The sequence below is a fragment of the Scatophagus argus genome, chromosome 6 (assembly GCF_020382885.2).
Source record: "Scatophagus argus isolate fScaArg1 chromosome 6, fScaArg1.pri, whole genome shotgun sequence".
Classification (NCBI taxonomy): domain Eukaryota; kingdom Metazoa; phylum Chordata; class Actinopteri; family Scatophagidae; genus Scatophagus; species Scatophagus argus.
This window is the reverse complement of record NC_058498.1, coordinates 9453099-9481044: the sequence shown is the minus strand read 5'-3', so window position 1 is coordinate 9481044 and position 27946 is coordinate 9453099. Positions and strand designations below refer to the sequence as shown.

General features: G+C 41.7%; 1 protein-coding gene across 5 annotated transcripts in view; it reads left to right on the top strand.

The window, feature by feature from the left end:
- camsap2a (calmodulin regulated spectrin-associated protein family, member 2a) overlaps positions 1-27946 on the top strand; it is a 45604-nt gene extending 17658 nt beyond the window's left edge. The window contains exons 3-18 of one of the 5 annotated variants that reach the window (XM_046392281.1): positions 1876-2037; positions 4508-4591; positions 10469-10501; positions 11651-11792; positions 12513-12652; positions 18353-18449; positions 18611-18707; positions 18981-19012; positions 19123-19192; positions 19364-21497; positions 23018-23154; positions 23349-23572; positions 24168-24240; positions 25984-26099; positions 26417-26535; positions 27215-27946. In XM_046392281.1, coding sequence (XP_046248237.1) covers positions 1876-2037; positions 4508-4591; positions 10469-10501; positions 11651-11792; positions 12513-12652; positions 18353-18449; positions 18611-18707; positions 18981-19012; positions 19123-19192; positions 19364-21497; positions 23018-23154; positions 23349-23572; positions 24168-24240; positions 25984-26099; positions 26417-26535; positions 27215-27520 — 3966 coding nt within the window. In that variant the 3' untranslated portion in view covers positions 27521-27946. Of the gene's footprint in view, positions 1-1875; positions 2038-4507; positions 4592-10468; positions 10502-11650; positions 11793-12340; positions 12428-12512; positions 12653-18352; positions 18450-18610; positions 18708-18980; positions 19013-19122; positions 19193-19363; positions 21498-23017; positions 23155-23348; positions 23573-24143; positions 24241-25983; positions 26100-26416; positions 26536-27214 lie in introns of those variants that run through there. The other 4 variants (XM_046392280.1, XM_046392284.1, XM_046392282.1 and 1 more) reach the window with 4 other exon arrangements.

The window sequence follows — 27946 nt, the reverse complement described above, 5'->3', positions numbered from 1 at the left end:
ATCCAAATTTATACTTGCAAGCAACAGGACGGGTCCATGAAAAGGCTCATCAGTTATTCTTTAAAGTGGTACATTAGGGAGCTGTCAAGCCACTGCGTCTAATTATGATTGCAGAAACGCACTGTAGTCCTGAGTAGGGAAGTCTGGGCTAAGATCCCAGTCATGAAAGATAAATCATAGTAAAAATGAAAGAAACAAAAATTGAGCGTTCAACATCATACTTTGTACACTATTCCAACACCACAACCTCATCCCTGTGACTTTTCACTGCAGTATGAGAATTTTTCACTTTGACTGTGCACAAACGTTGTTGTCAGCTGTCTAAACAAACCACCACCATGTTTTTCCGGAGGACTGATTGAAGTTATTATTAATAGCAAAATTCACAGCAAAAGCTTGCTTGCATCAAAACTAACTTGTTTTGTGATTCAGAAATAAATACGCAAACTAAACATCAAACACTACATGGGTTGAGTGGCCTAATATTCAGCCAGTAATGGAAGTTATTTTACTTATCGGAAAATGTTTTGTTGCTTTAAAAAAGGTGTTTTTGTTTGACTTGTTTTACAGTCTACCTTTCTCCCACGTTATTGTGGCACGGCCTCTTTTCTGTCGTGTGTATTTCATAAGTGTGGTCCAAAAAAAGTTGATTTTCCAATGCATATTGATTGTGAATATTTGAGACAGTTTCAACACTCTTTTTCCACAGTATTGAGGTTACAATAAATGGTTCCTGTAGAGCAAACTTTCCTTGTTTTGGGCCTTGTTTCCTCTCCATGTCAGAAGAGACTGAAAGTCAATATTTCAAAGCAGTTCCTTTTGGGAGCAGAGCCAAGGAACAGGAGCGGTCACTTCAGTCTCAGTCTTAGAGTAGCTGACACACTTCTGTGTTATCAATCAGTAAATTGATAACACAGAACAGAATCAACCGCAGTCATGCAACACACGTAAAGTAGGACACGTAAGTTGGTTACAAATGTTCACAGTGACGTACTGTTGGTTGTATAGTTAATGATTAATACGTATTCAAAAATGGATTTATGTTTGTAGTTTTTTCAAAATAAAACCGTGCAGTCAGTGATATCAATGAGCGGAGCAGCTTATTACGGACGTCTGTTCTGTTAATTGGACTCTGTTGTCAGGAAGATGTCTTATTCTGGGTTCTCAAAAGCTAGCAGTCGCTGTGAGCAAACTGGGTCTTGTAACCAGGAATGCGCTTGTTTCCAGGGCAACAGCCTCAAGAGAGTCTGAAGTTTCAGATGTGCTGCTCAGTGGAGGATTTGGAGTTCTGGTCCAGCCTTTTCAATGTCTTGCTCTCCAGTGATTCTACTTCATTTCATGCTTCAATTTTAAGTTTCGCTTTAGTAACTGGTATAGTCGAGCGCAAGATTTTGCCTCCTGTCTCATTTTAACCTGCTCAGAAACATGTTGTGCAGTCCAGCTTGCAAACTTCTTTTTTGGCGTGCTCTTAACAGGCCTTTGTTTTTTCTCTTCTGCCATCAATAACATGCAGCACATGTTGTTTTCTATGCTCATGTGCTATCTGGATTCTGTTAGAGTGTCTGATTTTTGTAGTAGTCTTAGTAGACAGCGCAATCCATTTCTGAGATTAAAACAGCCACAGTAAAGTTCCAGTATGATTAAAGTGACCAGATCTGTCTCTTTGGACAAACTGGGTTTGTTTTCTCATCTACCACTCTCTTACCATACACCATTTTAGACTTGGCCTAAGTGGATGCTGTTAAGTGGCAATTCCTGAGAGCGTCGGCTAAAATACTTCAGATATACAATACAGTTTTCTGGTATCGCCTGCTACTTCAAAGCTACTCGTTTTCATACTCTGATTCTTTCTCTCTGCTCTGTTTCCTCTTCCAGAGCGCTCACCTGGCGATGATCGACACTCTGATGATGGCGTACACCGTGGAGACGCTGAACGCGGAGAAGGTGATGGCCTGCATTCGTCAGTATTCATCCTGCGACCCTGACGTGGAAACTCCTTATGACACAGAGGACGCAGTGACCACCTGGATCAACAAGGTGGGTTATGGCACGTGTGAGCGTGTTTTTACAAAACATTATTGACAGCTGAAGTCCAGTTTTAATCAGCATATGCTCCACCAGCCTGACTATTCTGAAGTTGATGTATGTTGTCTTCATATGTACGTTTCTGCACGAAAGACTGTAACTGCAAGGACAGCTTGTCAACTGCTGGTCATGTGTGTTTGTACTGTATCATAAACTTGAAGTAAGTAAGTCACCTTGTTCAGTATCTGTCCAAAGAGCAGGCTGGTGCTGACACTGTACACAAGCTGGTGCAGATACCCTGGCTCAGAGACATTTCACCAAAGTTGGGCTCAGAGAGCTTTAGCTCTGAAATTCCACAGCGCTCAGTGGAGTTAGAAGGTAGTCCAGTCAGAAACACTGACCTAAATACCATCATGGCTGCTACAGATACACCACTTTGTCCTCAGGCCCTGAGGTTTTACCATATGATGCGTACAGGTGAACTCATACAACATAAGAAAACCATCCTCCTGGGTATAATAAAAGCAGGATTGTCAGGGGTTTTTTTTGTTTGTTTTGCTCCTTTCACTGCTTTTATAAACAAGAAACATGAGTATACAGTGAAGTCACATGAAATCTTTGCGAGGTGTAATTTAATATCATCCACATCCTACTTGAGTCGAGTATCACATGCAGGAGGAGGCTGTTCTCATTGGCTATGACATAAGGCACTGAATGTCAGCTCTTCGTGGCTGCTGGCCCTCAGCTCTGAGCCGTGCGGTTAAAACATTTATGTTTCAACTGACAAGGGCTTTAAACAGCACTACTGGTAATGTTTAGAGGCTGCTGTTAAGCAGTGTTATGTTTCTGCATCTTTTTATATTTTTTCGTGAGCTGGCAGTTGTGGTTATCTCAATCAGTTAGATCATTATTATGCGTTAGACCCCTAAGAAAATATTATGTCCTCTGAAACACAGCCTGATTAAATTATTATAGCATATCAGCTGTGGTCAGCTTTAATTTAGTAGGCTACAGTAGAACAGTCTCAATGTCGATGGTTTTATCTGTTTTATCTGGGTGCCTAGTATGTTGTAAACTAATATTTAATGTTTGAGCTTTTCTGTAGGAGTTTCTGTAGGAGCTACAGCAGGAAACAGATGAACGCTCTTCAAAAACATTTCATAAAATGTGTCACTATGGTGCATATTAAACGTCAGAAACGTGATCTAATAGTGACATGCGCAGTGTAATTTTACATCATTAAGTATGCGTGTTTGGCTGCATGGCCTGCATGCGCAGATGGCTCTGGCTCCTCCATACAGTGATACAGGGCCCAGTGTGTTTACATTCTTCACTAAGAACACTGGGCTGCTGCCAACTCTGAGCTTTACACACACACACACACACACACACACTCACAATCACAATAGCTAACAGGTGTGGTCATGGAGTCCTACTGGTCGGACATATGGCTCTCTGCTGGAGTCCCTTTTGTGCTCCAAAGGTCCAGATTTTACCAGCTTAAAAGCTCACTCCTGCTTTAACTTGACCCATGTGATTTCCAAAACACAGGACTGAGCGAGACTAGATTTGATTAAATTAAGTTCACCTTCCACTCAAGTCGAATAAATTAAATTTTCAGTTGACTGAGAAAATCCAAAGGTTGCTTTAAATACAGCTTGTCATCATGGTCCTTTATGGGGGCGTCAGCAACACAAAAGCACAGTAAAAAAAAAAAAAATAATAATCTTTAAACCATAACAGTAAAATAATGATGAAAATACACTATATAGACAAAAGTATTCAGACACACGTCTTAATGGGGCAGTTTTTCAGGGGTTGGGCTCGGCCAAATCTTGATGCCTCATCATACCAAGACATTTTCAGTCCACTGCTGGATAATTTAGAAATTTAGAAATTAAATACATCAATATTGTTTTCATGTTAATTCCCCCATGTTTAGAACTGTGGGAATTGCAGTTTCCACCTTTACACAATATCACGCCTCACTTTAAAGGTAGCCTTTGTGATTTATTTTAGAAACATTTTTATTATACCTTTAAAAAATGATTTAACAGCCTGGTGGCATTCAATAAATCACGTTCTGACGATCTGTGGCTATCAGAGGCTTGTATTATGGCTATCCAATCATTTCGTTCAGCTCAAACGAACCCCTGCGTACTCTGCCCAGTCAGTGATTGCATATGACCAGAGTCTCCCACGAGGATAGATGGATATATTGCAAAATGTGTTAGTGTAGGAATGTCTCTTTCAAAATCTAGCTTGCTCTTGCTGGTTTCCTCAGTGCTACCAGCCAACAGCTTTAAGTAACAAAACAAATTTGATTTTGAATGTGAGGCGATTACTCTTCGTCTGAGAGCAATATGAGCTGCAGATGAAGTAGCCTATTACTAATAGCCTGTTCTTTATATACTGAATTTTATCTCATTGATGCTGCTGCCTGCTCTTTGAATTTTAATCCTGTTTGCACTCTCTCTTTCAGGTAAATGACTGTCTGAAAGACATTGTGACTCAGGAGCAGAAGAAGAGGGAGACGCAGAGTGCCGAGCCAGATGGGAGTCCTCGGGTGAGTATTTGGGTTGGGGGGGGGGGGGGGGTTTCCTCTTTTAGAAACTGCACATGAACATAAAGATGTCACCAGATTGACGGACAGTTTCAAACAAGCTGAGTGTAAACCCTTAGCTCCATTTAAAGGATTTACCACAACATTCTCCCTTTTTGACAGATATTTGTCCCAAACCTCTGTCACTCACTTTAATATCTTGAGTCCAGTTTCCTCGACAGATCTTAAGCCCTCAAAAAAAAAAAAAAACAAGAACAAAAATAAAAAGTCTCATGTGTCGGAGCTTTAGATGGAGCTCAGTCTACATTTATTAATGGAGAAAGAGAAAGAATGCTGTATCTTCAACGCCATGACGAGTTTATCTATTCTGATGACTTTAATGTTTTCACTCATTTTATTTGTGCCGTAACCAGCAGATCAGTGCTTATCTGGTCTAATTAGAGCAGCAGTAATTTAATGTGAGGTCACCCTTTGTTCAGGGTGCTGCCCACAGTCTATATCTGTTATATAAATGACTCCAGTATGAGCAGTGATTTCTAATGTTGTAAGACAGACTGGTGTGGTGTGGTGTGTGTGTGTGTGTGTGTGTAATCTGTGGTTGGATTCTGTAATTTGACACTACATTCACGATAAATCATTCACTGATCCACTCAATAATGTAATCGCTCACTGGCGGAAATGAATCAATTAAAATCTCACAAAATACCACATTAAAGCTATTCATCGCCACTTCTACATTTCACAGTCAGGTCTGTGCTTGTGTGTCTGTCTGTCCGTAAGAGCTGTGCATTACCAAGAAAGAAAACTTGCCCCGTGATACACGAGTTGGATAGTTTGTAAGACAGCAGGAAACTTACAAAAAGGGACTAAGGCTGTACACATTGGCTTGACACATTGGGCAAAGACGATCTGGCTACACATTTTAAATAGATGCAAATGAATATAGCAAAATATCCATGTTTCTACACGGTGACTTATATGTACATCACCTCTAAGCATATCTGTGTGAGGCATACACAGACATTTATCCTATATGTAATTTACATTTTTTGTCAAATATCAGGTTTATGTTTGCTGGACCACTCAGATGTTGCCTCTGGGCCAGATGTGGCCAACAGGCTGCCAGTTGAATTGGCCTGCTCTACTCTCTGAACTCTCCATCGCCTCTACCTCACCCCTCCTGTTGGGTCACTCCCTCTCCGTCACGGGTTTTGTCAGGCAGTGCCCTATGACTCAGCGCCATCGGTGATGCTGCCTTGCAGAAATGTTTAGAGAGTTTGACATTTTACCTCAGGGAAAACCACTGCAACCCTGTCCCATGTGTTATATCCCACAGAGAGTTGAAATGAAGAGCTGCAGTGTGTGTGCATACGTGTGTGTGTGTGGTTCCCATCCTGGTTCCCCGGCTGTGCCGACTTGCACTTTGTTTGATGCTGATCTGACCAGTCAGGGTGCAGACACAGCACTTCATGCATGTCTGCACACTTTTAACTGAGTAAGTTGCATCAAAAACACATTATTCTTTTGTCCAAAACTGAGTGCCTTTACGTTGTTTTTTGTTGTTGTTGTTTGACTGAGTGTCTCACATGTGGAGCCATGTTTGCTCATGTGTGTGTTAACACATCCATTTTTATTTGTTTGGAGCCCAAGAGGTGGCCCTTCAGTGACATCAGTCCTTAGCTCAGGGTGGCGGGGTGTGTGTGTGTCTGTGTTTATGCTGTGCAGCAGTATTTGTGTCTCCTCTTGGTGACCGTCTCTCTTGCTTCTGGCTGACATTGTTCCGGTCATTGATGATGCTGTTCTGTACTTTCAGATGGATGAAAGTGCACATGTATCAGTCACTGCATGTCCACCTGCAGCTGCTGAAGCAGATTCTGTTTCTGTCTGTATTTTTCCTCAAAGTTTAAGTCATATTATTGACATCAGAAAGAACAGTACTGTGGATGGTACTGTTGAAACCAGGGAGTATATGGACCCAAGTGCAACACACAGGACACAGTCAGTAAGGAGCAAAAAACTTTATTAATTAGTTAAAGGAGGCTTTGCTGAGGCAGTAACGTCCACCAGGGAGCGGGGCTGATCAAGGAGTCCACTGAAAGGTTAAATAACAAAAATCCTTTTCAGCGAAACTTTAGCCACAACGAAAAAATCCTTCTTTCTAAATAAAACCTCCACAAAAGTCCAAAAACAAAAACCTCTTCAGCAAAAAATAAAGTTACAACAAAAAACTCCTTCTTCAAAAAACAAAGGGAAAAATCAGAGTCTACTTTACCAAATGAAAAGGCAGGAGGCAAAAACAGAAGCAGGCAGGGTTATCAACTGGCAAGGCAAACAGGAATACAGAGCTGGAGAGTCATGCAGAGCAGAGAAACAATCTGGCAACATGAGATGTTCAGGGGTTGCCTTTGTAACCTGTGTGGAGAACAGGTGAGAGCAGTGAGGCTGATTGAGGTGATATTGGGCTGAAGGATGAGGCGTTCAGGGGAAAAACAGAAAAACCGGCGACTAGAGACAGCAGATCATGACAACTGTAGTTGTGAAGTCTTGCTGCCTCAGACAAGAGATGTTGCATAACAACTGCTTGCTGTGCTGGCAGACGAGGTCACGGTCCACATCTTAGCTATTTGAATTTATTAAAGGCCTCCATCTTCATGTTTTTTGTCTTCTGCCTCTCAGTGTCTCAGTTTATGTAAGTTTTAAAAACTAAATAATGCGAGTACAATTTCTGTTTATTTCTGCAAGAAATATTGGTGTTCCTTATTCCTTATGACTCATCTGTGTCAAAGAAAATCACTCATTCATTCCACTTTTCATTCAGACCAAAAAAGGCCAAAGCCTCAGTGTTCAAAATGTGCCATTGTGTACTTCAAAACACTTCATCAGCACCACCATCACAATGCCATTAGTTGATTGGCCCCATAATGAGGCAAAGAAATGGGGGTGTCAGACACCGTCAGATCAGGGTGAGGAATTTGTCAGTAATTAGCTTTAGGGCTTGTGTGGTGGCGACATGTTTATATAGTGGAGGAAAAAAAAACACAGAAGAGTCAGTCAAACTGCATTAATAAGCAAAAACTAGTTCACAGCTGTTTTTTTTGTTTGTTTTTTTTTTTTTGCTGATGTCTAGCAGCTCCATTTATCCTCCCTCCATCACTCCTCACCTCTCCAAACTCCCCCCCCTTTTTGTCTTAGCAGTATGACTGCAGAGTGAGTCACACAGGATGCCTCGTCTCAGTCGGGCACAGAGCAACACAGGACAACACTGTAGCGCTCAGCAGTGCAACAGTGTGTTTTTATTTGAACCTACTGTACTGTACCCAGGGGGGGAGTGAGGGCGGGTGGGGGGGGTGTTGCAAAGGCAACGTCAGGACATAGAAGAGAGGACTAATCCTTTTAAGTTGCAAAAGCTGAGCTGCAGCTCAACCGGACATGTCTGGCTTTAGAGGATGAACTTTGATGGGAAGAGGGAGAGTCACAGGGTGATTGAAGTGGAGATGGGTGGGGTGTGTGTGTGTGTGTACGTACAAACAGTATTTAGTGTGAGAGTGTGTGTGTGTGTGTGTGTGTGTGTGTTCTTTGAGGAGATGATGGATGATGACATACTTCTCCCCAGGGGTTTGATTGGTGGTTATAACAGATTTTAGACTCTACTTGACCCTGCTGAGCCCACAGTCTTAGAACGTCACTTCAGACAGTCTTCATCTCCTCCATCTTATTCTCAAACAGGGGCAGCAGGGCTTATAGTTGTTTATTCAGTCATTAAAGGTTTGTTTGACCCCTTAATAGGGGATTTGTGGGTGTAGCCAGAATCAAAACCCCAAACTCACCTCTTGGCCACATAACAATAAAGTGAGGTATTTTTAAATGTATACAGGAATCCACTTTTTTAGTACATATCTTCCTGAATACACTGGATCTACTGGAGCTACCCCAGCTCTTTTTCATGCCTTGCTCCTGTCCTGCCGCCCAAATGTTCAACACGGCCTGTGAATTGTTGCTGAATTTCAGTGCACTACAACTGATGGTTTCAGGTCAACAAGCTTAGTACTGTTTTGGAAGACATGAATGTATGTAATTAAGACAAAATACGTGATAAATACACATTAAAATACATGTCACAATAATGAAAGATGCTGTCATATGAATGTAAGATATACTGTTTTAGAGTATACACGAAGGATCTCTTAAAATATACACTGCAGTATTTAGTCATTCTTTATATCCAAAATGCTGCATTGGCAGAGATAGAGAGATAGATAAAATACTGAGCGTTTTTGATCGTGGATCATTTATGCAGTCCATTATAATCTTATCACACCAGGCAAACATTAAGAACATGTCAAACCTTTGGCATATCTATAGTTTTCTTTCCTGCAACACATCAGGAGAGTCACACTCCTTCGGTGATATCAGTTTCAAAGGCAGTCCATTCACTGGTAGTTAAATACCACTGACTGGCTAATCATTTGCATAGATTACATGAGGTTTGTGCCTCTGGTAACATTAAATTCAACTCAAATTACCATTCAGAGAGTTGGAACATTAATCAAATCAGGAAAACCCAAGAAAGCTACAACTGATCTTCTCATCTTCTTGCCGTCTTTGTTATTTACTTTGGGGGTTTCAATACAAAGCGGTTTTATTTTCTCCCGAGTAGCAGCTCGCCTTTGAAGTTGAGCACTCGCCAGCCACTTTGAGTGGCACTCAGACTCGGTTCTTTGATGCCCCAAGGTAGTGTGGGAATTAGCTCTTAACTGAGGCAAGCCTCTCCTCTTTTTGGCATCAGCTTACACAATCAGTGGATAGCTGGCAATTTGGTTACATTTATGCAGCGGTGGGATTGTTGGCATTTACCTGATGCCCTCCTCTCTAGTGACAGTAAGATTCAGAGCTGGTTTGTGCCATACTCTGTAGCGACCCTTAAAGGTGCCATATGTAATTTCTTTGAAAGAATTTTCACTTAAAACATTCAAAAACTATAGAAATATTAGACTGCTTGTGTGTGCTTGTGCGGTTAGCTTGCTAACTAACTAGCTCCAGCCCACCTTGTCTTGTAATACCACTTTGCATTGCAAGAAGTAATAGTCTAATTGGCTTGTAGTCTTTAAAATAAACTTTTAGTCTCTAAAATAAACTGGAAAAAAAAGTCAAAAAAGGAAATATTCTCACACCATTTTCTGTCATTAAATGAAAAAATTCAAACGCACACCCTCTTAATTCAAGTTTCCTTCTTACCGAATCTATACAAGCTTATTTGCCTCGTTGACATTGTAAAAAAACACTTCATTCAAACTTAACAGAAGGAAAATAAAGTTCACCAAAACTCTCTCAGTTTGTCAGCGCTGGTTTGGTCAAAATAAATCCTTAATTCTCTGGTCTACATGCTGCTTTTTCCGATTCCCCTTTCTCTTCACGGCGTCTTCGTCGTCCCCGGAGTCCTGGCCAGAGCCAGATGTCAGTCTAATGATGCATTGTGTTTTCATGCGTTTCTTTTATATGGGTTTTTGATATGTTTCTTCTAGTACTGTTCTTTATTTAGTTGCGGTGCCATTTAATCTGAGAGAAATTCTGATCACCCAAAAGTAACCTAAATCTGGTTCCGGCCATAACTGAGCTCTTACTCTTCAGACTTATGAGCAGCAATGGCCTAAGATACACGCTCAGAACTCGACACCACATTACACTAAATGCAATTTCAGGCTTATTTGGGCTGTGCGGGCTGCCTGTCCTGTATTCTCAATAACACACAGGTTCTCTTTCTTTGATCTCACAAGCTGTCATGCCTTTCCTTTTATTACTAATCGCATTATTAACTAATCCCACTAACAGATATGTCTCTGTTGTTGTCGTTCTTGTTTTTTTTTTCTTTCGCTGCTGCAGTCTCCAACCAAGTGGTACATGAAGCTTGTGCCTGTAAGTCAACTAATGAGTACTACACCCTTTCATCTGTGTGTCCGCAGTGACTGTCTCTCCTCCCTCCCACCTCTCCGTCTTGATTGCCATCGTTTTATCACGTGTATGTCAACCTGCGACTCCGCTGTTACGTGAACACTGCTCTTCGCTCACCTCCTCCATTTTGATGAACAAGTGCTCCCTTGTTCTGTATCCATGTGATTTACTGTACAGCAAAAATATGGAAACAGTATATTAAAATGCATGGAGTTATTTGCCATTAAAACAAAGCACCAGCATGTGAATTATATTATAAATCTCCTTTATTGTCTCTATTTAATTTTAGTGTGCTTTTATTGAAATTTCTTTTGTATAGACATTAAATGAACTCTGATTCTCTAGCATACGTCTTTGTATTTGCTAATATGAAGGCCCGTGTCAGTGGAACTAGACACCCTTGTCGAAAGCACTGAAGAGGTCATAAGGGATTAGCTACGAAAATTCAAAACAAATGTATTTTATTAGAATTTCATTTCGGAAATTGGATGTCTGGGGAGCGTTTGGCATGGAATTGCTTCATTGTCCCAGAGTCAGTTCTCACTGTTGTCTCCTTTCACTTCAAAGACTGTGTGTGCTTTAATGGAAAGTAATTTATATATTCATGCTCCTGGACTGCACTCAGATAGTTTTTCATTTTGAGTGCCATTTGTAAATACTCAGTATTTAAGTCCAATTGAAAGTAATCAACAGGGAGAGAATAAGTTTTTTTGTGTTAGACTAGTAGGACTAAAAAAGCATATGTAAAACTAACCAGCACTGGTAGTTACCACAGTGGGCTTTGTTCTCTCTAAGTAGCCTCAGTGTGACTGTTTCTTTTCAACAATTAAAACATTTTATTACACACACTGTAAGGCTCCAGAAGGATTAAATTACCTTCCTACATGAGTAAAACTAATGAAACCTCAATGTGTTCTAAAGGGTTTCATGCTGCTTTAAAGAGACAATAAAGACCCAAATGTTGTCATGCTTGCACCATCTGTAATGACTGGCTGCAATTAATGATTGAATAAAGATACAATAGGGCAACTTTAGGCTAATGTAGGCACATGTAGGCAGGGTAATGTCACACAATGTGCTTTGCTTTCTAATTATGTATATTATGATATGCAGGCTCGCTACAGGAAGGAGCAGGCCTCGACCCAGTTGGTTCCCTGGATCCCCCCAGTGGACAACCTGCTGAAAGACAGCACAGACGGCTCGGCCTTGGCTGCTTTGCTGCACTTCTACTGCCCTCAGCTGCTACAGTTGAGTGGTAAGGCGCATGCAGTTAGTGGGAGTTAAAATAAAAGTTGTGTGGGTTGGATTGGCGCAGGCCGTCTGCAGGTGCTGCAACATACCACAAGGTGACCAGAACTGGTCAGCTGGAGTTTAAGAACTCTGTTTACAGCAAACCAGAAAGCACAGTGATTCTCTCTTCTTCACATGCATTGTTTTTATTCCTCACAAATATTCAGTGATTGACATTTTGCCATAAAAATTAAAATCACGGTGTTGAAATTTAGAACGTCAAGTAACAAGTACCATTTTCTGCTACTTAACACTTCTGTTTGTTCCCTCCCCCTGAATGTCTTGTTCAAGACTAGATCAAAGGTCTGACACAAAGAAAAGATTTAACATAATCTCATCATATTACTGATGACCCCACATACACACACACACACAAGCATTCAGTTGAAACAAAAGATCAATCACTCAACACAGTTTACTTCTAAAACATGTTAATACACAGCTCCACCCACAGGTTGATGACATGCAGCCCACTCTCATGATTGGTCAGTCATTTAAAAACCACTGTGCATTAACACCTTAGCAGTTCCGTCCTAAAACATCCTCTGCACCCTCCTCCGATCTGAAACAAAAACCTGCAGCACACTGAAAACCACTGAAGTGTGTGTTATAATCAGAACCCCTTCAGTCATCAGCTTCGTAGCGACGTCACTTTGACACCTGATGGCTCTCTCTGCCCTCCCAGATGTCTGCCTGAAGGAGAACATGACGCTGGCCGATCGGCTCTACAACCTGCAGCTCATACAGGACTTCTGCAAAGACAACCTGAACAGCTGCTGCCACTTCAGCCTGGAGGACATGCTCTACGCTTCCTCTACCATCAAGGTACTGCTCAAATCTGGCTGCATTCAAACAACAAGGCTTCATTGTCAAAATGAGATGCTGTTCTCTTACAATTGTAATAATTTGACCCCCACTTCACCCTATGGTGCTTGGAAAGTTTAGTCGCTTGACGTCCTCAGATAAAGAAATGATGAAACTTTCACATGCTGGCTTTCGTGAGGCTTTCGTGAGTAAATCAGAGGAACAAGTTAAAAGCTAACGTTCACAGCTCAGCGTGGGTAATATCAGGTCTTGTTTTGTATAGTTATAAGCTGACAGAAAAATCAAAATGTTGAGTTACACTTAAGTCAATGATCGTGTCCGTAAACTGATAAGAAGTCATGCACGTGTTGATTCATTCATGAGTTTCTCAACACAGCAGATTAGAAAACCATACAGTATGGTGTCCAGTGGATAAAAGTCAATTGAAACAGGAGAAACAAGCAGCTCTGTAAGCTGGTGCGATGAGTCATGCTGTGGAAAAACCATTCAATCCAAACTAGCTGGCTGCACATCACCCACCCTGCTCTCCCGACAATTCTGCAATTGTTTTTACCTTCTTTGCTCACACACTCCTTACTTGTTTTTCATTTATCAATTCCCTTCTTTATTTTCTTTTTTTTTTCTGTTCCCTCTCCAACTTTTTTTTTCTTTCTTTTTCTCTCTTACCGACAGTTCGGTCCTCTGTTCATTCTCACACCTCTGATTAATGCCAGTGTCACCTCCGTGTGTGTGCAGTACTGAGGTTGTTTGCTGCTGATGTGAGATTATTGATCGTAATTTCTTGGTATATAAATTCTGCTGATGCTGTCAGAGAAACAGCTTGGAAAAATCTATTCTTCATGTGGTTTCAGCAGCAGGCATAAAACCACACTGTAGTATTTCTGGGATTGTGCTCAGGGAAGCGATTGGTTTTTAACAACTCTTATTTTAGTCATTATCCCTCTCTTATCACTCTTACTCAGAATGAGTGTTGTGCTGCAGCATATTTTCACAAACTCAAGCACATGCTACACTTATGCATTCGTGGGTGTGCATGGCTGGCTCCAAAACATACAGTTCAGCTGGTGTTTTGTAGTTGTGTTCATTTATGTATTTTTGTCGGTGCAGAAAACCTTTTCATCAAACAGCCACAATGGCTACTGAAGCCCAAGAATTCCCACAAAGATGCCAAAATAGCAACTCTCACTATTCTGCCACACAAAAGGCACAATGGCCACCACAAAGGCCTACTACTGCGAACGACTGTTTGTCTGGTGTAACTTTTCGTCCGTGCTGTGCGTTTTGTGTTCGCCCCAGCCAGATGTGTCCATCTCAGCGTGCTTTGCCTGAGGGTTGCATAAGCAGTTAAAAAAAAAAAACGATGTGTCTGGATGACATTGTCCTCAGCATGTCCACTGACGGAGAACTGTTGTCCTCAGCACATACTGAAAAACAGTTCACTGAAAGGACAAACATCAGAAGACTGACTGACTTAATTAAATGTATTAGCCGACCAAGTTAAATTGATTGCACTGACTTTCTAAACTTCGATGAAAGACTTAAATAAAATAATCTGAAATAATCTTTCAATATAGAAAGGTCTCAATATAGAGGTGTTTGCTTCCTAAAGAAGTAAAAACCCAATTCTAAAAGACAGCTAAAAGAAAGACAAAAGGACATAAAATTTGCTTCATTCAGTTATAAAAGAGAGGCCCCAGACGTACTAATAAAGCAATGCTGTAAAAGTTGTACCAATGTTGTTATTTGTACCAATATTATAGTATTATGTATAAAACCTAATAAATCAGGGGTGAAGTACTTGTTTAATCATCAGTTTCTCACACCGAGAAGCCCAAAGCTCACACACATCAACCCATGGTGTTAGAAAAGTCGTGTGAACCAGCCTGTATTTCGCTGACACTGATTTCATAAATATAAAAACAAACCCAGCAGGGAAGAGTTACTGTCGGAGAGCAGCATTGCCCAGAGCTGCACACAGAACCAGTTAAATGCAGTAACCTTGACCCAGTTTCCTGTTAGTCGCACCCTCAGTACACCGTGGCCTGTCATACTAATGGAGACCTTATTATAGAGATGGAGCCGAGACGTTTAACGGGGATGCGGAGCGAGGAAGGTGTTGATGTGGAAGAAAATGGAAAGAGGCGAGGAGCGCTAACACATACACCAACAGAGTCTGAAACTGTTAGAGAGGAGATGGAAGAGACTGTGGGGGGTGGGGCAGGGATCTTCTGGGAGCTTGATGATGTGTTTACACATGCCCATCTCTGACACACACACACACACACACACACACAGAGGCACACAGACCACGACAAGTGTCAGCGTTCCTGCGTAGTTCTTCCACCAAATGTGATTTATATTTTCCAATTGGAATGAAGAACATAAACTATACAGGAACCAGTTTCTCAATTATGGTGGAACCACATGGATGTTTTGTGAAAAAAAATTAGTGAGACATTTTAGACAGATTTTATCAGTCATCCAAAAGAATCGATCTGTGCAGTATGTGCGGAAAACTGGAAATAAGCATGAAGCTTCACAGCCTGAACATTTGACAGCTGACACACACACACAAATTGTCACTTCGGCTTCGGAAGTTGGAAAACAACTCGGAAAATGACAAAAAAGAATGCACCATTACATAGACTTTGTTGATTGATAGTATTCATTTCCTAGAGACTTAATCACCACCTAACCATAACAATAACCATTACTTGCCCAATCCTAACCCTTACCTTAACCTAACCCTAACCTCAATATAACCTTAAAGTTTTCACTCTAATATTTAATGATTTACTTTGTGGGGACTTGCATTTTGTCCCCATAAGTAAGTCGGGTCCTCACAGTGTGATTGTGAGGTCACAGATTTTTGTCCCCCCAACTACAGGAATACGCCTCCACACACACACACACCAGTCTGGGTGACATCCTCCTGTTAAGGGTCATTTCCCTTCCCTATTCTGTACAGGAGACAATAGAGTAGCCTTCAGCACACAACCCCCAAAGCCATAGAAATACACATATTACTTAAGGCTGTTCACTCCTAATGGACACCAGGCTAATAAATCTTGTCAGCCCACTTCCATTTACCAGCACTTCATTTAATTAATTTGCAGCACATCTGAATTACCATACAAGAAAGAGAAATCAAATCCACCAGCTTTGTGCTTTTGCGAACATTAATTCTTCTTCCGATTTCTACTACTTTTAGAAATGTAATGCAAGCCCGGGGTTTTCTGCAGGGTTCTCAGAGTAGCCTGATAAACTTGGCTGTAAGTCAAGAGAGTGGGTTTTCCAGATTGGAGTGAGTCTGTCTGTTTGGCTGGCTGCAGGACTCAGATCCTTTAATCAAGCCTCTGGCCTGATGATTGTTGACATTAATGCCCAGTGAATGCACAGTGTGTGTCTAGTTCTGTTTTTTTTTTTTTTTGGATAATGTGGATAGAAATGGAAAATGTAATTTGTAGGATGTTTACATGTATGCTGCTGTGTGCATTTTCCAGCATGTAAATCTTTTGCATTGCCAACATTTAAATGTTAAACGTGTGTATGGGTGGTACATGCGGGATGGGTTGTCTGCCCCCATCCCTGTAGAGTGGATTAGCTCCGTCCACCCCCACCTCCCTCAGCCTCAAGCTCTAGTTCTCGTAATCACCAATCACGTCCCTGTTTTCATTCTGACCCTCCGGTAGCCAGACAAACAGATCTGGCAACACTGCAGACCTGGCAGTCAGAGTAATGCCAGTCAGTGGGGAGACAGGCAGAGGAGTGGTGCTGCAGTTGGTTGTGAGGGGATCTGTGTGTGTGTGTGTGTGTGTGTGTGTGTGTCTGCTGACTGGTGGTATTAAGCGATAACACTCACACCTGGCGTGTCAGTAGTAGTAAGGAGGACAGATGGGAAGAGGGAAGTCAAGCTAGGCTTTCTGCCACCAATCTCAACTGAGAGGACTATAGGAGATCTTTGTCTTTCCCTGTTTATTTATTTCCTTCTTTTTTTATCCTTCTGGTTCTGGCTTCTTCTTCTTCTGTTCATCTTAATTCATTGAGGAAAGCTTCACATGCTGCACAGACCTAAAGGTAACCAGCACTTTGGTATGTCACTAGCCCTTTGTATTCAAGTAATTCACTGCTAAAGAGCTATTTAAACCACAGAGTTGTGAGAAGGGCAAATGTGTCTCAAAACACAGACTGGAAAAGCTGAACATTTATAATCGGCAAGAATGAAAGAAACTCTTCAGTTTGCTTATAAAAAAATTTGTTGTTTGTCTACTTTACTCTAAATATTTGTGCACAATGTACACTACAGCTTGTTACACCCAGATTCCTGCAACACACCTTTTCTCATTTTGCATTCCAGCATGTGAGATAGAAACAAAAAGGAGTCTAAAACAATGTAAAATGATGCAGTAACACCCAAGGGAAACCACTGCTACTGGTGTTAATTGCCTCTGCCCCTCCTAGTGTGCTTCTGGGATGCAGTTATAGGCATGCATATATGATGTGTGTGTGGGTGTCTGATAGAGCAGAATGTTGCTGATGGAGTGAATCAGGTATCTTTAGAGTTGAGCTATACAACATTGTCTTTGTCTGGAGACCACAGGCTGAGGGCGTGGACGGGACGTGTTTCCTCAAGGTCGTCCCTGCATCACTGCACTTGTTTTGCATGTGGATGTGTGTGCACATGAGCATTTCTAACTGAGTGCTGGCATTTTGACTGCAAAAACCACCCAGTTTGGCATTGATGAAGTTTTGATTCTTGAAATATGTGAAGATAGAAAAAAATCTGCGCTGGGCTGAGCTGGATCCGGTTTTAGTTAGTTTTTTTTTTTTATCATGTCAGTGTTTGAACTCACAGTTCATCTCAAGAAGATTAATTTGTTACTGTGTGATATTCTTTCATAGTCCACACATTTTCCTCATAACTGGGAAAGAACAACAGTGGATATGGGAAAACGTATTATTGAGAGAAGTCACAATGTGAGACGGATATTTTTACAGCGCAGTGTCCTCAAGCAGTTTGACCTCCCACTGTATGTTGACCTGATTCAGACGTGGACATGGCACAGCAGTGCCAAAGATCCCTCTGACATTTCTTACCCAGTCTAATTCAGCTTGACTGGTGGATTGCATCCTGCAGATTGAGAACCGGAAAAAAAAATAGCTGACCTCAATTTAACGAATTAGGTTAATGGCTTAATCAGTCCTCTACTACTACCACAGGTACTACTGGCATTCCTTTGTTAGTGAAAGATTAGCTTATCTGGCATATGATAAGCCATTATGTCAGTTTTATCAGCTTAGTTAACAAAAGTTCTGAAAAGTCTGTCAGGAAAGCTATGTCACTCATATTTGGAAAATTCTCTAATGAATAGGATGATGAAATAGATCCCCTTGTCAATTACTCTACTGTAGGTTAAACTATGAAGCGTCTTTATCTTTAGAGGATGGTCTGTGTGAAATACAGCATGATTGTTGAATTATTTATATGCAGACTTGAAGATGCAATATTACTCATCACCTCAGGTTCTGTGTAAAGTTTAACAGAGACACCTGCTGGAGAAATAGGTGTAATGCAATTGCATGGCAGGTGGTTTTGTGGAAGAAGCGACAACATGCTGTTTTAACTATCCTTGTGCCGAGTGTTACTGTTTCTAAGGCTCATGTTTTTTTTACCTCATTCTTTTTTTAATATTTCCACAGAATAACTACCTGGTGTTCATGGCCGAGCTGTTTTGGTGGTTTGAGGTGGTCAAGCCGTCTTTTGTGAAACCAAGATTGCTGGACAACGAATGCACAGGCAAGTCTTACATTCTGACATTCACAGTAGTAATAGCAAGTGTAGTGTCAAATGGCAGTGATATTAGAAGCAATGGTGGAGGAAAGTGAAGTTTCAGAAAGTGTATTGCTATCCATGGTGAGAGCACAGTTTGATGATTTGTCTCTGTTGTGTCACCTCAGAGTCCTCATCCTTGTTGAAGAATATGCCAGCCATCCCCATCTCCAAGGCAACCAAGAGGAGCTTCATGGAAAGACCCCCAAGTCCTGAAAGACCCAGGTACACTGATCCCAATGATGGTATTCAGAGTGAAATGTGAATTCCATGTGAAAGTACATAAGGAACTTCACTTCCAGTCAAGTGGAGCTGCTCAGTGGCTAACAATTCACACTGGTTGGTGGGCAGCTCACAGCTGACACTTCTCAGGACTGAGGACTCAAGATCAGTTTGTACACCAAATCCATATCTAGACAGATGAAAGCTAAAAGCCATAATGAAAGTATGTATTACAACGTATGACATGCCTGTCATTTTCTGTCTCTCATTCTCTAGTTTGCCTCTCCGACCCCAGCCTCGAAACTCAGGTGATTTTCATGTATTTTCTAAATTTGTAGCATTAGTTATGAACATCAAAACTTATAATATAGAAACAATTTCGGTTTTGATTCTTACTGTGCTTACTTGCGTCATCCAGGAGAGATTAAGAGATCAACTTCAATGTCCTTTGTCGATGGCAACCTCGGCACTTGGCCCAAAGAGAAAAGGTTAGTAATATTGCATGTACCATTCATTTAAAGTATGCAGTCCTCAGGACAGTTCTGTATCCCATGGGTATTAAGGAAAGCATACAGATCTGACTTTCTCCTCAAATAATCCTTTAAAATTTGCAACAAATATCAGAACATTTAGTCTCTTTTTTTGTTCTTTCTGTTAAGATCTGGGCCTTATGGAGTGTCTTTTGACATCCCCTTTGACAAAGAGGACTCTGCTCCTGGCCCGCTTCCATCCACACGTGGCATGGTCAGATCCATCAGCACTGATGATGGTTCTGGTTTCAAGGTCCAACACCTGCCTCGTGGAATGAAGCGTAACCTGTCCTTCCAGCCAGTGAATGGTCAGAATATAGGCATTGAGGAGGAAGGCTGCTCAGACAGCTTGGCTGCTATGGAGCCTGACAGGAGAGTTTACCCTACTGGACCTGGAAGTGTCACAGGAACAACTCCTTCTATGGAGGAAGCCCTCCAGATTATCCACAGCCCAAGTAGACCCCCACTGGAGGGGATCAACAATAGTTTCTTTCTACACAGTCAGGGCCACAGTGCTGGTGTGGGTGTGGAGCCACTGTCAGAGTTGGACTCCAAAGGGCCTCTGAGCACCACAGACACCACGGAGGTGGACACTGGCATCCATATCCAAACAGAAGACATGCTGGATGAGGATTCCTCTCTGAAAGACTGCTCAGTGAACATGGACCTGGATATAGACAGCCCTAGCCCCTGTAGTCAGAGCAAATCCCCCTCAGGTGTGAAGATGACTAGCTTTGCAGAGCAGAAGATGAGGAAGCACAATTCATCAGCGCCAGACTCAGGGAGATGCAGCAGTAGCTCCCTCAAGACCACTCCTGAAGGCTCTGAGTTTGGCCTGCCATTATCTGTCTCCTGGGCCCCGACCCCTGAGCACAGCCCCATCCATCAACAAACCACTCCAACCCCCGCGGCCCAAGCATTGCCCACACCTGTACAACTTCCACCCAACGATCCCGCTCAGGTCATGGCTACAGAGATGGTACAGTTGAGGATGAGGCTGGAAGAGAAACGTAAAGCAATCGAAGCACAAAAGAAAAAAGTGGAGGCTGCTTTTACAAGGCATCGACAAAAGATGGGTCACTCAGCATTTCTCAATGTGGTAAAGAGAAAAGGAGATGGGGCTGCTAGTGGAGAGGAAGGGGGAAAAATCGAGGGAGAAGGGAAGGCAGCAAGCACAAGTCCCACATTCAAATTTGGGAGAGGCAAGGCGGACACACCTGATGGGGCAGAGCAAAGCAGTACTGGTTCCTGTTGGACAAAGTCACCTGGTGCAGGTGAGGAAGGTGGGCAAAGTCATGCCCAGCTAACTGAGGTAGATCTCACCGAGTATACGCGTTCTATTGAGAAACTGAACCATTCATTAGCCTTCCTTCAGAATGAGATGCAACGACTGGCTCAGCAGCAGGAAGTGATCATGGCCATGAGGGAGCAACAGCATCAGCAGGCGTGGGTCATCCCACCTCCCCATACAAGCCCATCACCACAGAAACACAGTCGAGCTGGACCTGTCGCTCGATCCTCAGGACCCACTTCTCCTGCTGACTCCCCTCGCTCCACCCACCGTTCTCCAACCAACATCAAACGCAAGTCTGCCTCTTTCCACTCACGTAATCCTCGCACCACTCGTCCCAGTGAGCTGAAGCTGGCCCCTTACAATCGAGTCCTAACTGCCCCACAGTCTGTCGATAGCATCCCCAGGTTACGGCGATTTTCTCCCTGCCAGCCTTTAGCAAGTTCCTTTGTTTACATGGGGGAGAAACCTGCAACCACCAGTACAGTGACAGTACCCTCAGACGGAGATAAAATCAAGGAGATGGAGTCACACCTTTCCCCGGAGAGAGAACTTTCCAGTATATGTGTAGCCAAGTCAGAGCCCAGCTCCCCCAACCTGCGGAACAAGAAAGAGCAAAAACTTGAATGCCAAACCAAGGAAACAGAAGTTCACAGCCAATCTAAGGTCACTGACACCAAAACAGATGAACAGAAAGTTCAGAAGTCGGTCACAGATTTCAAACCTACCATAGAGTCATCATTTCCTGAGGTTCTGGCCCACCCTGTGGTAGAGACCTTCACAGTGACACCCACAGAGATTCCTCCCCAGCCAGAAGCCCCCAACCCAGTCAAGAGCAGCTTAATTGAGGTTCCTCTGTCCATTGTGAAGCCAATGGAGGATCTGAACCTTGATGATGGTTTGGAAATGCAGCAGGATAATGTGGAAGGCTCGGATTACGACCAGAAGATGTGTCGTGGTTTCTTCTTCAAGGTAGGCTGTTGAATTTAAGAGGTGTCACAATATTACTCAAAGAATAACTGAAACTCCTTTATGCTCTTATGTCTGTCATTTGTAGCATTTTATTCTGTCATAATAGATTTGCACAAAGCCCAAATGTGTAATGTACAAGCATGAGAACAGTCATTCAACAGAGGTGAATGAGAGTCGATGTTTCTTTAGATAAGATATGTTTTGTGTTATTTCTCCTTAATGGAAACTGTGCTCTGGAACTGAAGTGCAGAATCAAGAAGTAAACAACAGGCAATAAGACTATCAATCATAAACAAAACAACAGAACAGAGAACCAGCAGCGTAAATCATAAAAACCATATCATGTAGAATCATTGTCACAACCATCTAGTGCCACTGGAAAGCTTAATTTGCCATGACACAATTCATGAGAAAAGGGCAATTACATCTGAGCCTGGGGTAGCCATGTCTGTTCAAAACACAAGCTGATGGGCACCCCTGTAGGTCAGCCGGTAGAGCGTGTGACCCCTGTACCGAGGCTGTCTGTCCTTTGCAGTGGCCACAGGTTCGACTGTGGTTCATTTGCTGCATGTCACCCCCCCCCTTCCTGTCATATCTTCAGCTGTTCTATATGGAAAAAAAAAAAAAACAAAACACACAAAACACACAAAACACGAGCTGATGAATAGTAATAGAAATATGCCGGCTGAGAACAGCATCATTTTCCGCTTTATAGGTTGTAAGATGGCTTACTAGCTGCAGTCTGGGCTTGAATCTAGGTCACAAAACTGGGACTGTTGTGAATAATTGAAGCACAGCTGTGGAAATGTGGGATTGTAGAAGGGTTGAATAGATTGTGAAACATCAACAAGGAGGTTCGCATGAAATGAAACTCTAAATGAACCCAGTTTGTACTAAAAGTAGCAGCCTGCTGTGCATATGTCAGAAACAACTCATTTCAAATTGCATGTGTTGTTGTAGTGGTGCTGTAAAAGCAGGGTTTACAGCAGTACTTTCAGAATGTGTATAAAGTCTGACTTCTGACAAAGAATATTTTCAGTAGTCTCCTGCTCTCTTGCTATGGTCAAGGTTTCATGCAGTCTATTGTAACTGCAGTGAGATGTCCAAAATGGAAGTATCCGTGAAAGAATCATTTTTAAATACAAATAAAATAATGTGTAAATAAAAACAGTTTAATTACATAAATTTACACAGCTGGAAACAACATAGAGGAATGTAACCTCTCTGGCCTTGAAAAACATAATGTAACTCTGTTATCTCTGCAAGCCTTTTCATTGTCATTTAATTACATGAGAGAGAGTTGACCTTTAACTGTACCAGCTCAGGTTTTAGGTTGACAGATTGATTATATCAGATTAGATGAAAAGATTTGAGGAGTATCGTACTATAATAACACAGAGCTCTGCGTTTTGATCGCCGCGACAACCGTAGAAGGACAGCTTTACTCAATGAACAGCAGTTGCAAAACAACTGGATTTTAATTCTACTTAAATGATGACTCTGTTTCCTTCCTGACTCAGGAGGACGGAAAAGCCGAGGAGAACATGGCTCAGAAGAGGGCCGCGCTCTTGGAGAAAAGGATGAGGAGGGAAAAAGAGAGCCAGCAGAAGAAGATGCAGCTGGAGGCTGAGTTGGAGCAGAAGAAGGAGGAAGCTCGGTGTGTTGACCAACGTAGAAAAAGTTTTTCGCCAGTTTCTTTTCTTTTCTTTCATTCCTCGCAACAAGATTTAAATTTAGATAGTAACTGTTTTATTTATATTCTGTAGTGTATAATCACTTATGCTGAACAGAAAACTCACATAGTATTTCTCTGCAATGACTTCTTCTTATGTCTCCCTTCTGTCTGTGCAGACTGAAAGCAGAGGAGGAGCGCATCAGGAAGGAGGAAGACAAAGCCAGGAGGGAGTTCATCAAGCAGGAATATCTCAGGAGGAAGCAGTTAAAACTGATGGAGGACATGGACACTGTCATTAAACCTCGGCCTGCTGGCAGCGCCAAGCAGAGGCGAGGCCGCCCCAAGTCCATCCATCGCGACAGCATAGACTCCCCCAAAACCCCTGTCAGAGCTGCCACAGGTAACCAAGGAGACGACCCCCACTCAGAGAGGTGGAGGTCATGCCCGTCTGTGGAATCCGTGTCCTGCTGCCACTTTGCTTTGTGCCATATTCTGGTTTCATATAGTAAAAGATGTATTTAATTTGGCCATTTTAAGCTTTTAACAGGGAATAGGTGTATTTGTGTGAGTAATGGAATTCATATCATATGAGTTCTTATTATATATTATGCTCTAACAGGAACTAATAAAAGCAAAATCTAATTTCTAAGCCAAAAATGATACAGTAGAACCTAAAATACTATGACATACTGAATGAGCAATGCAATACTGCTATTTTCATACTATGTGTTTTCATGTCAGTTAAATTAAACATTATATAATGTGTATTAATACATATTGGTGCATTTATTAGAGTTCTGTCCATATGAAATTAGTTTGTATTTCTGGATGTGAGAGTGACTTAACACTGAGGCTTGCATTGCTCTATGGCAGGGTTGGCACAAAACACAGTGGACACATTTTTCTGTTACTGTTTTTTTGTGGTGTGGTGTAACTGTGTCGTGCTGTGCCACATCTCGTCTGACATCCAGGTTCACGCCAACGTGTCTTTTCAGTCTCCAGCTTGTCCCTTGCATCCCTCAACCTGGGAGACAGCGACAGTGTTCACTCTGAGAAGAGATCGCCCAGGTGAGATGTTTTTTACATTAACTGTTGGTGAAGTGTGGAAAATGCAAGAAAAAAAAGGCTGGTATTTGCTGTAGCTTTCTGTATTTAAGAATAAAGTAGTGGAATTAAGTACGAAAACCTCACGTTGGAGGCGACAGGAGTCCTATAATCTGGAAATATTTAAGTAATAAACAAAAAAAATGACTTGATACCTTGCTAATGTTGGAAATAATTCATCGCTTTTATCTGACTCACATGAAGCAAGAATTACAGTTACTAAGCCACTGTAAAGGAGAAATAAATCCATGCATAATATGTCGAGTAAATGCACACTGAAATTATGCAGGGAAGAAAAATAGCGCTGCACGGCTCTCTGAAGGTTCAGTTCTCGAGAAACACGGATGACAGAGGTTTAACAGCAGGTGTTTTGTCTTAACAGCCAGTGAAAAGCACCCTCTGTGATATGACTGTTCACGGTGTTGCCAGACATAAATTTGTTTGGACATTTAATGTTCTAATAATACTAAAACATTTCATGTGAAAAACATCAGACGATCCTTCACATTTGAGTGAATTTGTAGCAGAAGTCTTAATGTATATTTTCTGACCTCTGTGTTTTTTCAAAGCCAAGCTCTCCCAACTAATTACAACACTTTGTCTGTACTCTTGTATCTTTCCTTATTACTTTCTTTCCTACTGTTTCACACATGTCAGAAGTGCTAGCTTAGCCTCTGGCAGTCTCTTCTACTTTCTGAGCTCTCCTAAACTCAGACGAAGAAGGTTAGTTTCTGCTTGGCAGTTCAACCTTCAGGCTGTCCTGAACCCAATCCTGCACTGAAACCCTGTCCCCACGCTGGGTTTTATTAGGGATTGATCAAGCACTTAATTCACTTCTCTTTTTTCACTTCCCTCTCTGCTGTGCCTTCCTCACCAATTTACACCCCTGCTCTGGCTTTTTCACACCTGAAAAAAACAAAACCCATCAAAGTAAATTATTATTTAAGTCCCGTATAACAAATCCTGCATAAAACATCCATCTTATCCATCTTATTTATTATTTATATTCCCAAGTAAAGCATTACAAACAAGTTTGGATTTAGTTGCTGTTACTCTACTCTATGCTGTGCTTTTCACATAATTACAGTGGCAGAATGGTGCATTTTATAAATGGATTATTATCCCAGTGGAATTAGGAGCATTTACATTGTATATTTAGAAATCACTAGTTTACATGGTTATCAATGTATAGAGGGGACACATAACACAGCTACAGTCTAGAAAAAAAGAGCAAGTAAATGCAAAGTCCTGCACTATAATTGGTTAACCTCTTTTATGACCTTAAATGCACCAGACTGCTTCACAACACTGCATTCACTGCCTGTGCTTGCAAGCTTTGCTGCTTCACAAGTTGCTATAAGGTGTATAACAGACACCCAAAGCTCAAACTGGGTGCTAAAATAGTGCTCAGAGTTTCCTCCACAGTAAAGGATAAATCCATACAAACATGATGTAGACAGGGTGGGAAAATGACACCAATCTAACCAATGACACCAACCTGACACCAAACTAATGTTGTTGTTTTGTAATGGTTTGAAGGAGTCATTTCTGGATATGACATTTAATTCAGAGTATCTTACTGTTCTGTATAATAGTATAGTAGTTTCCTGCCCCTGCCTACACTATAATTTGCTGAGTGTTCAGCAGTGCCCATCCAGAAAGGTGATTTAATACTTTGTATGTATACTTGCGCATGTGGTGTTCTAGGCCAGATTCTGCAGATGGCTTCCTGTCCCCGAGTCGCTCCAGCAGCAGGAATGGAGAAAAGGACTGGGAAAATGGATCCACAACCTCCTCTGTTACATCTAACACAGAGTACACTGGTAGGACGCACGTATCTTCTTTAGCAGAGGTTTTCAATTTAAATGTTCAGCTGTCAACTTGAACCACGGTTTTGGTTTAGACTTTAGTTGTGGCCTAAATAGGGTAATTTTTGCACCCAACACAGCTAATATTCTACTGTTAATTCATCTTTTTGACATTATTGACATAATTTGTTTTGTCCAAAGTTGTTATCTAAATGCTGCATTCATAGCTAACACATTCTGCACAGTACAATCTAGTATCTTCACACAAGCTTTTGGAGGAGCTGCCATGACAGCAGCCTCATCGTGATGTTGTCCCCTCTGTTCTCATTCAGGACCAAAGCTGTACAAGGAGCCCAGTGCCAAATCTAACAAGCACATCATCCAGAACGCTTTGGCCCACTGCTGCCTCGCAGGCAAGGTTAATGAGGGGCAAAAGAACAAGATCCTGGAGGTAACATCATGGAGCTTTTAAGATATTGTTTTCCAGAGTGCCCTGGTTTCTCTGTTGGTGATTTACACCACCTACCTTCAACATTTTAGATTAAAAGCTGATGTGGGACCTTTTCTCTCTCTTTATTGTCTGTTTTTATGGCTATGAAATAAAGGCATAAAAAGTATATGGTATAAAACCTCATGCAAGACATTTAATGTAAAAATTCTGCAGGAAATTTTTATTTTTCCCATAGCTTTAAACTGATATAAACCTGCAAATGAAAACATTGTTTGAGTGCTGAGTATGATAGGGCTCGATTGAATTAGTGATGTGGAAATTTACAAAATACTGAATTTGTCATGATGATGCAACTTTTGAGTTATCACTAACCAAGGAATAGGAAATAAGGGCCTGGTTATCTATCACTGAGGTAAATAAAGTAAAACTGTTTGTTACAGCTTGAGGGTTTCATTTAAAACCCCTTCCATCCATCATTACAATAACTTCTCTCACCAAGGGAACTGTATGTTTGAATATATTTCTGTTTTATCACAAGAATGGCAAGCATTCGTGCCAGTCTAAGTAACAGAGCAGATACACTTTTAAGTGGCTAAACCTATGCTTGTCAGAGTCCAAAGTATGAGTAAAGTGTACCTACATACTGTATATAACAAGCTTTTCCCCCTGACCCTTGCAGGAAATGGAGAAATCGGAGGCAAACAATTTCTTGGTTTTGTTTCGAGATGCCGGCTGCCAGTTTCGCTCTCTCTACACTTACTGCCCCGAGACAGAGGAGATCAACAAACTGGCAGGCATTGGCCCCAAGAGCATCACACGCAAGATGATTGACGGCCTCTACAAGTACAACTCGGACAAGAAGCAGTTCAGTCAAATACCAGCCAAGACCATGTCAGCCAGCGTGGATGCTGTGACGATCCACAACCACCTCTGGCAAACCAAGAAGCCAGCCACCCCTAAAAAAGTAGTGCCTGCCCAGTCCTAATGGAACTCAATACCTTTACCATCTCCCCCCCAAATGGAACTTAACCATTTCAATTTGCACTTCACTGTACAAATCCATGAAGATTCAAGCACCTGCAATGCCAGTTAGATAGAATGCATCTTTGTCTTCTTTGTGTTTAGAAGATTTTCCCTCTCATTGCATTCCTGTCTTTAGTTTTCCAATTTACTTTGGACTGGACATGATAGGACTCAGAGATTACGAACAACTGGAATGTATGCCACTGTTAAAGAATGATGTAAATGCTTCTCACTTTCGTGTTTTTAGAGATTGTCACGTTTGAGTCAGTTCATGAATGCTCATGTGAGTAATGGTTTTGTTTCCTATGTGGTTGCCAAACTTTTAAAATGAGACAGTATGAATGCTATGACATTTTATTTGGTACACTAAAGCACTGAATGTTTTTAA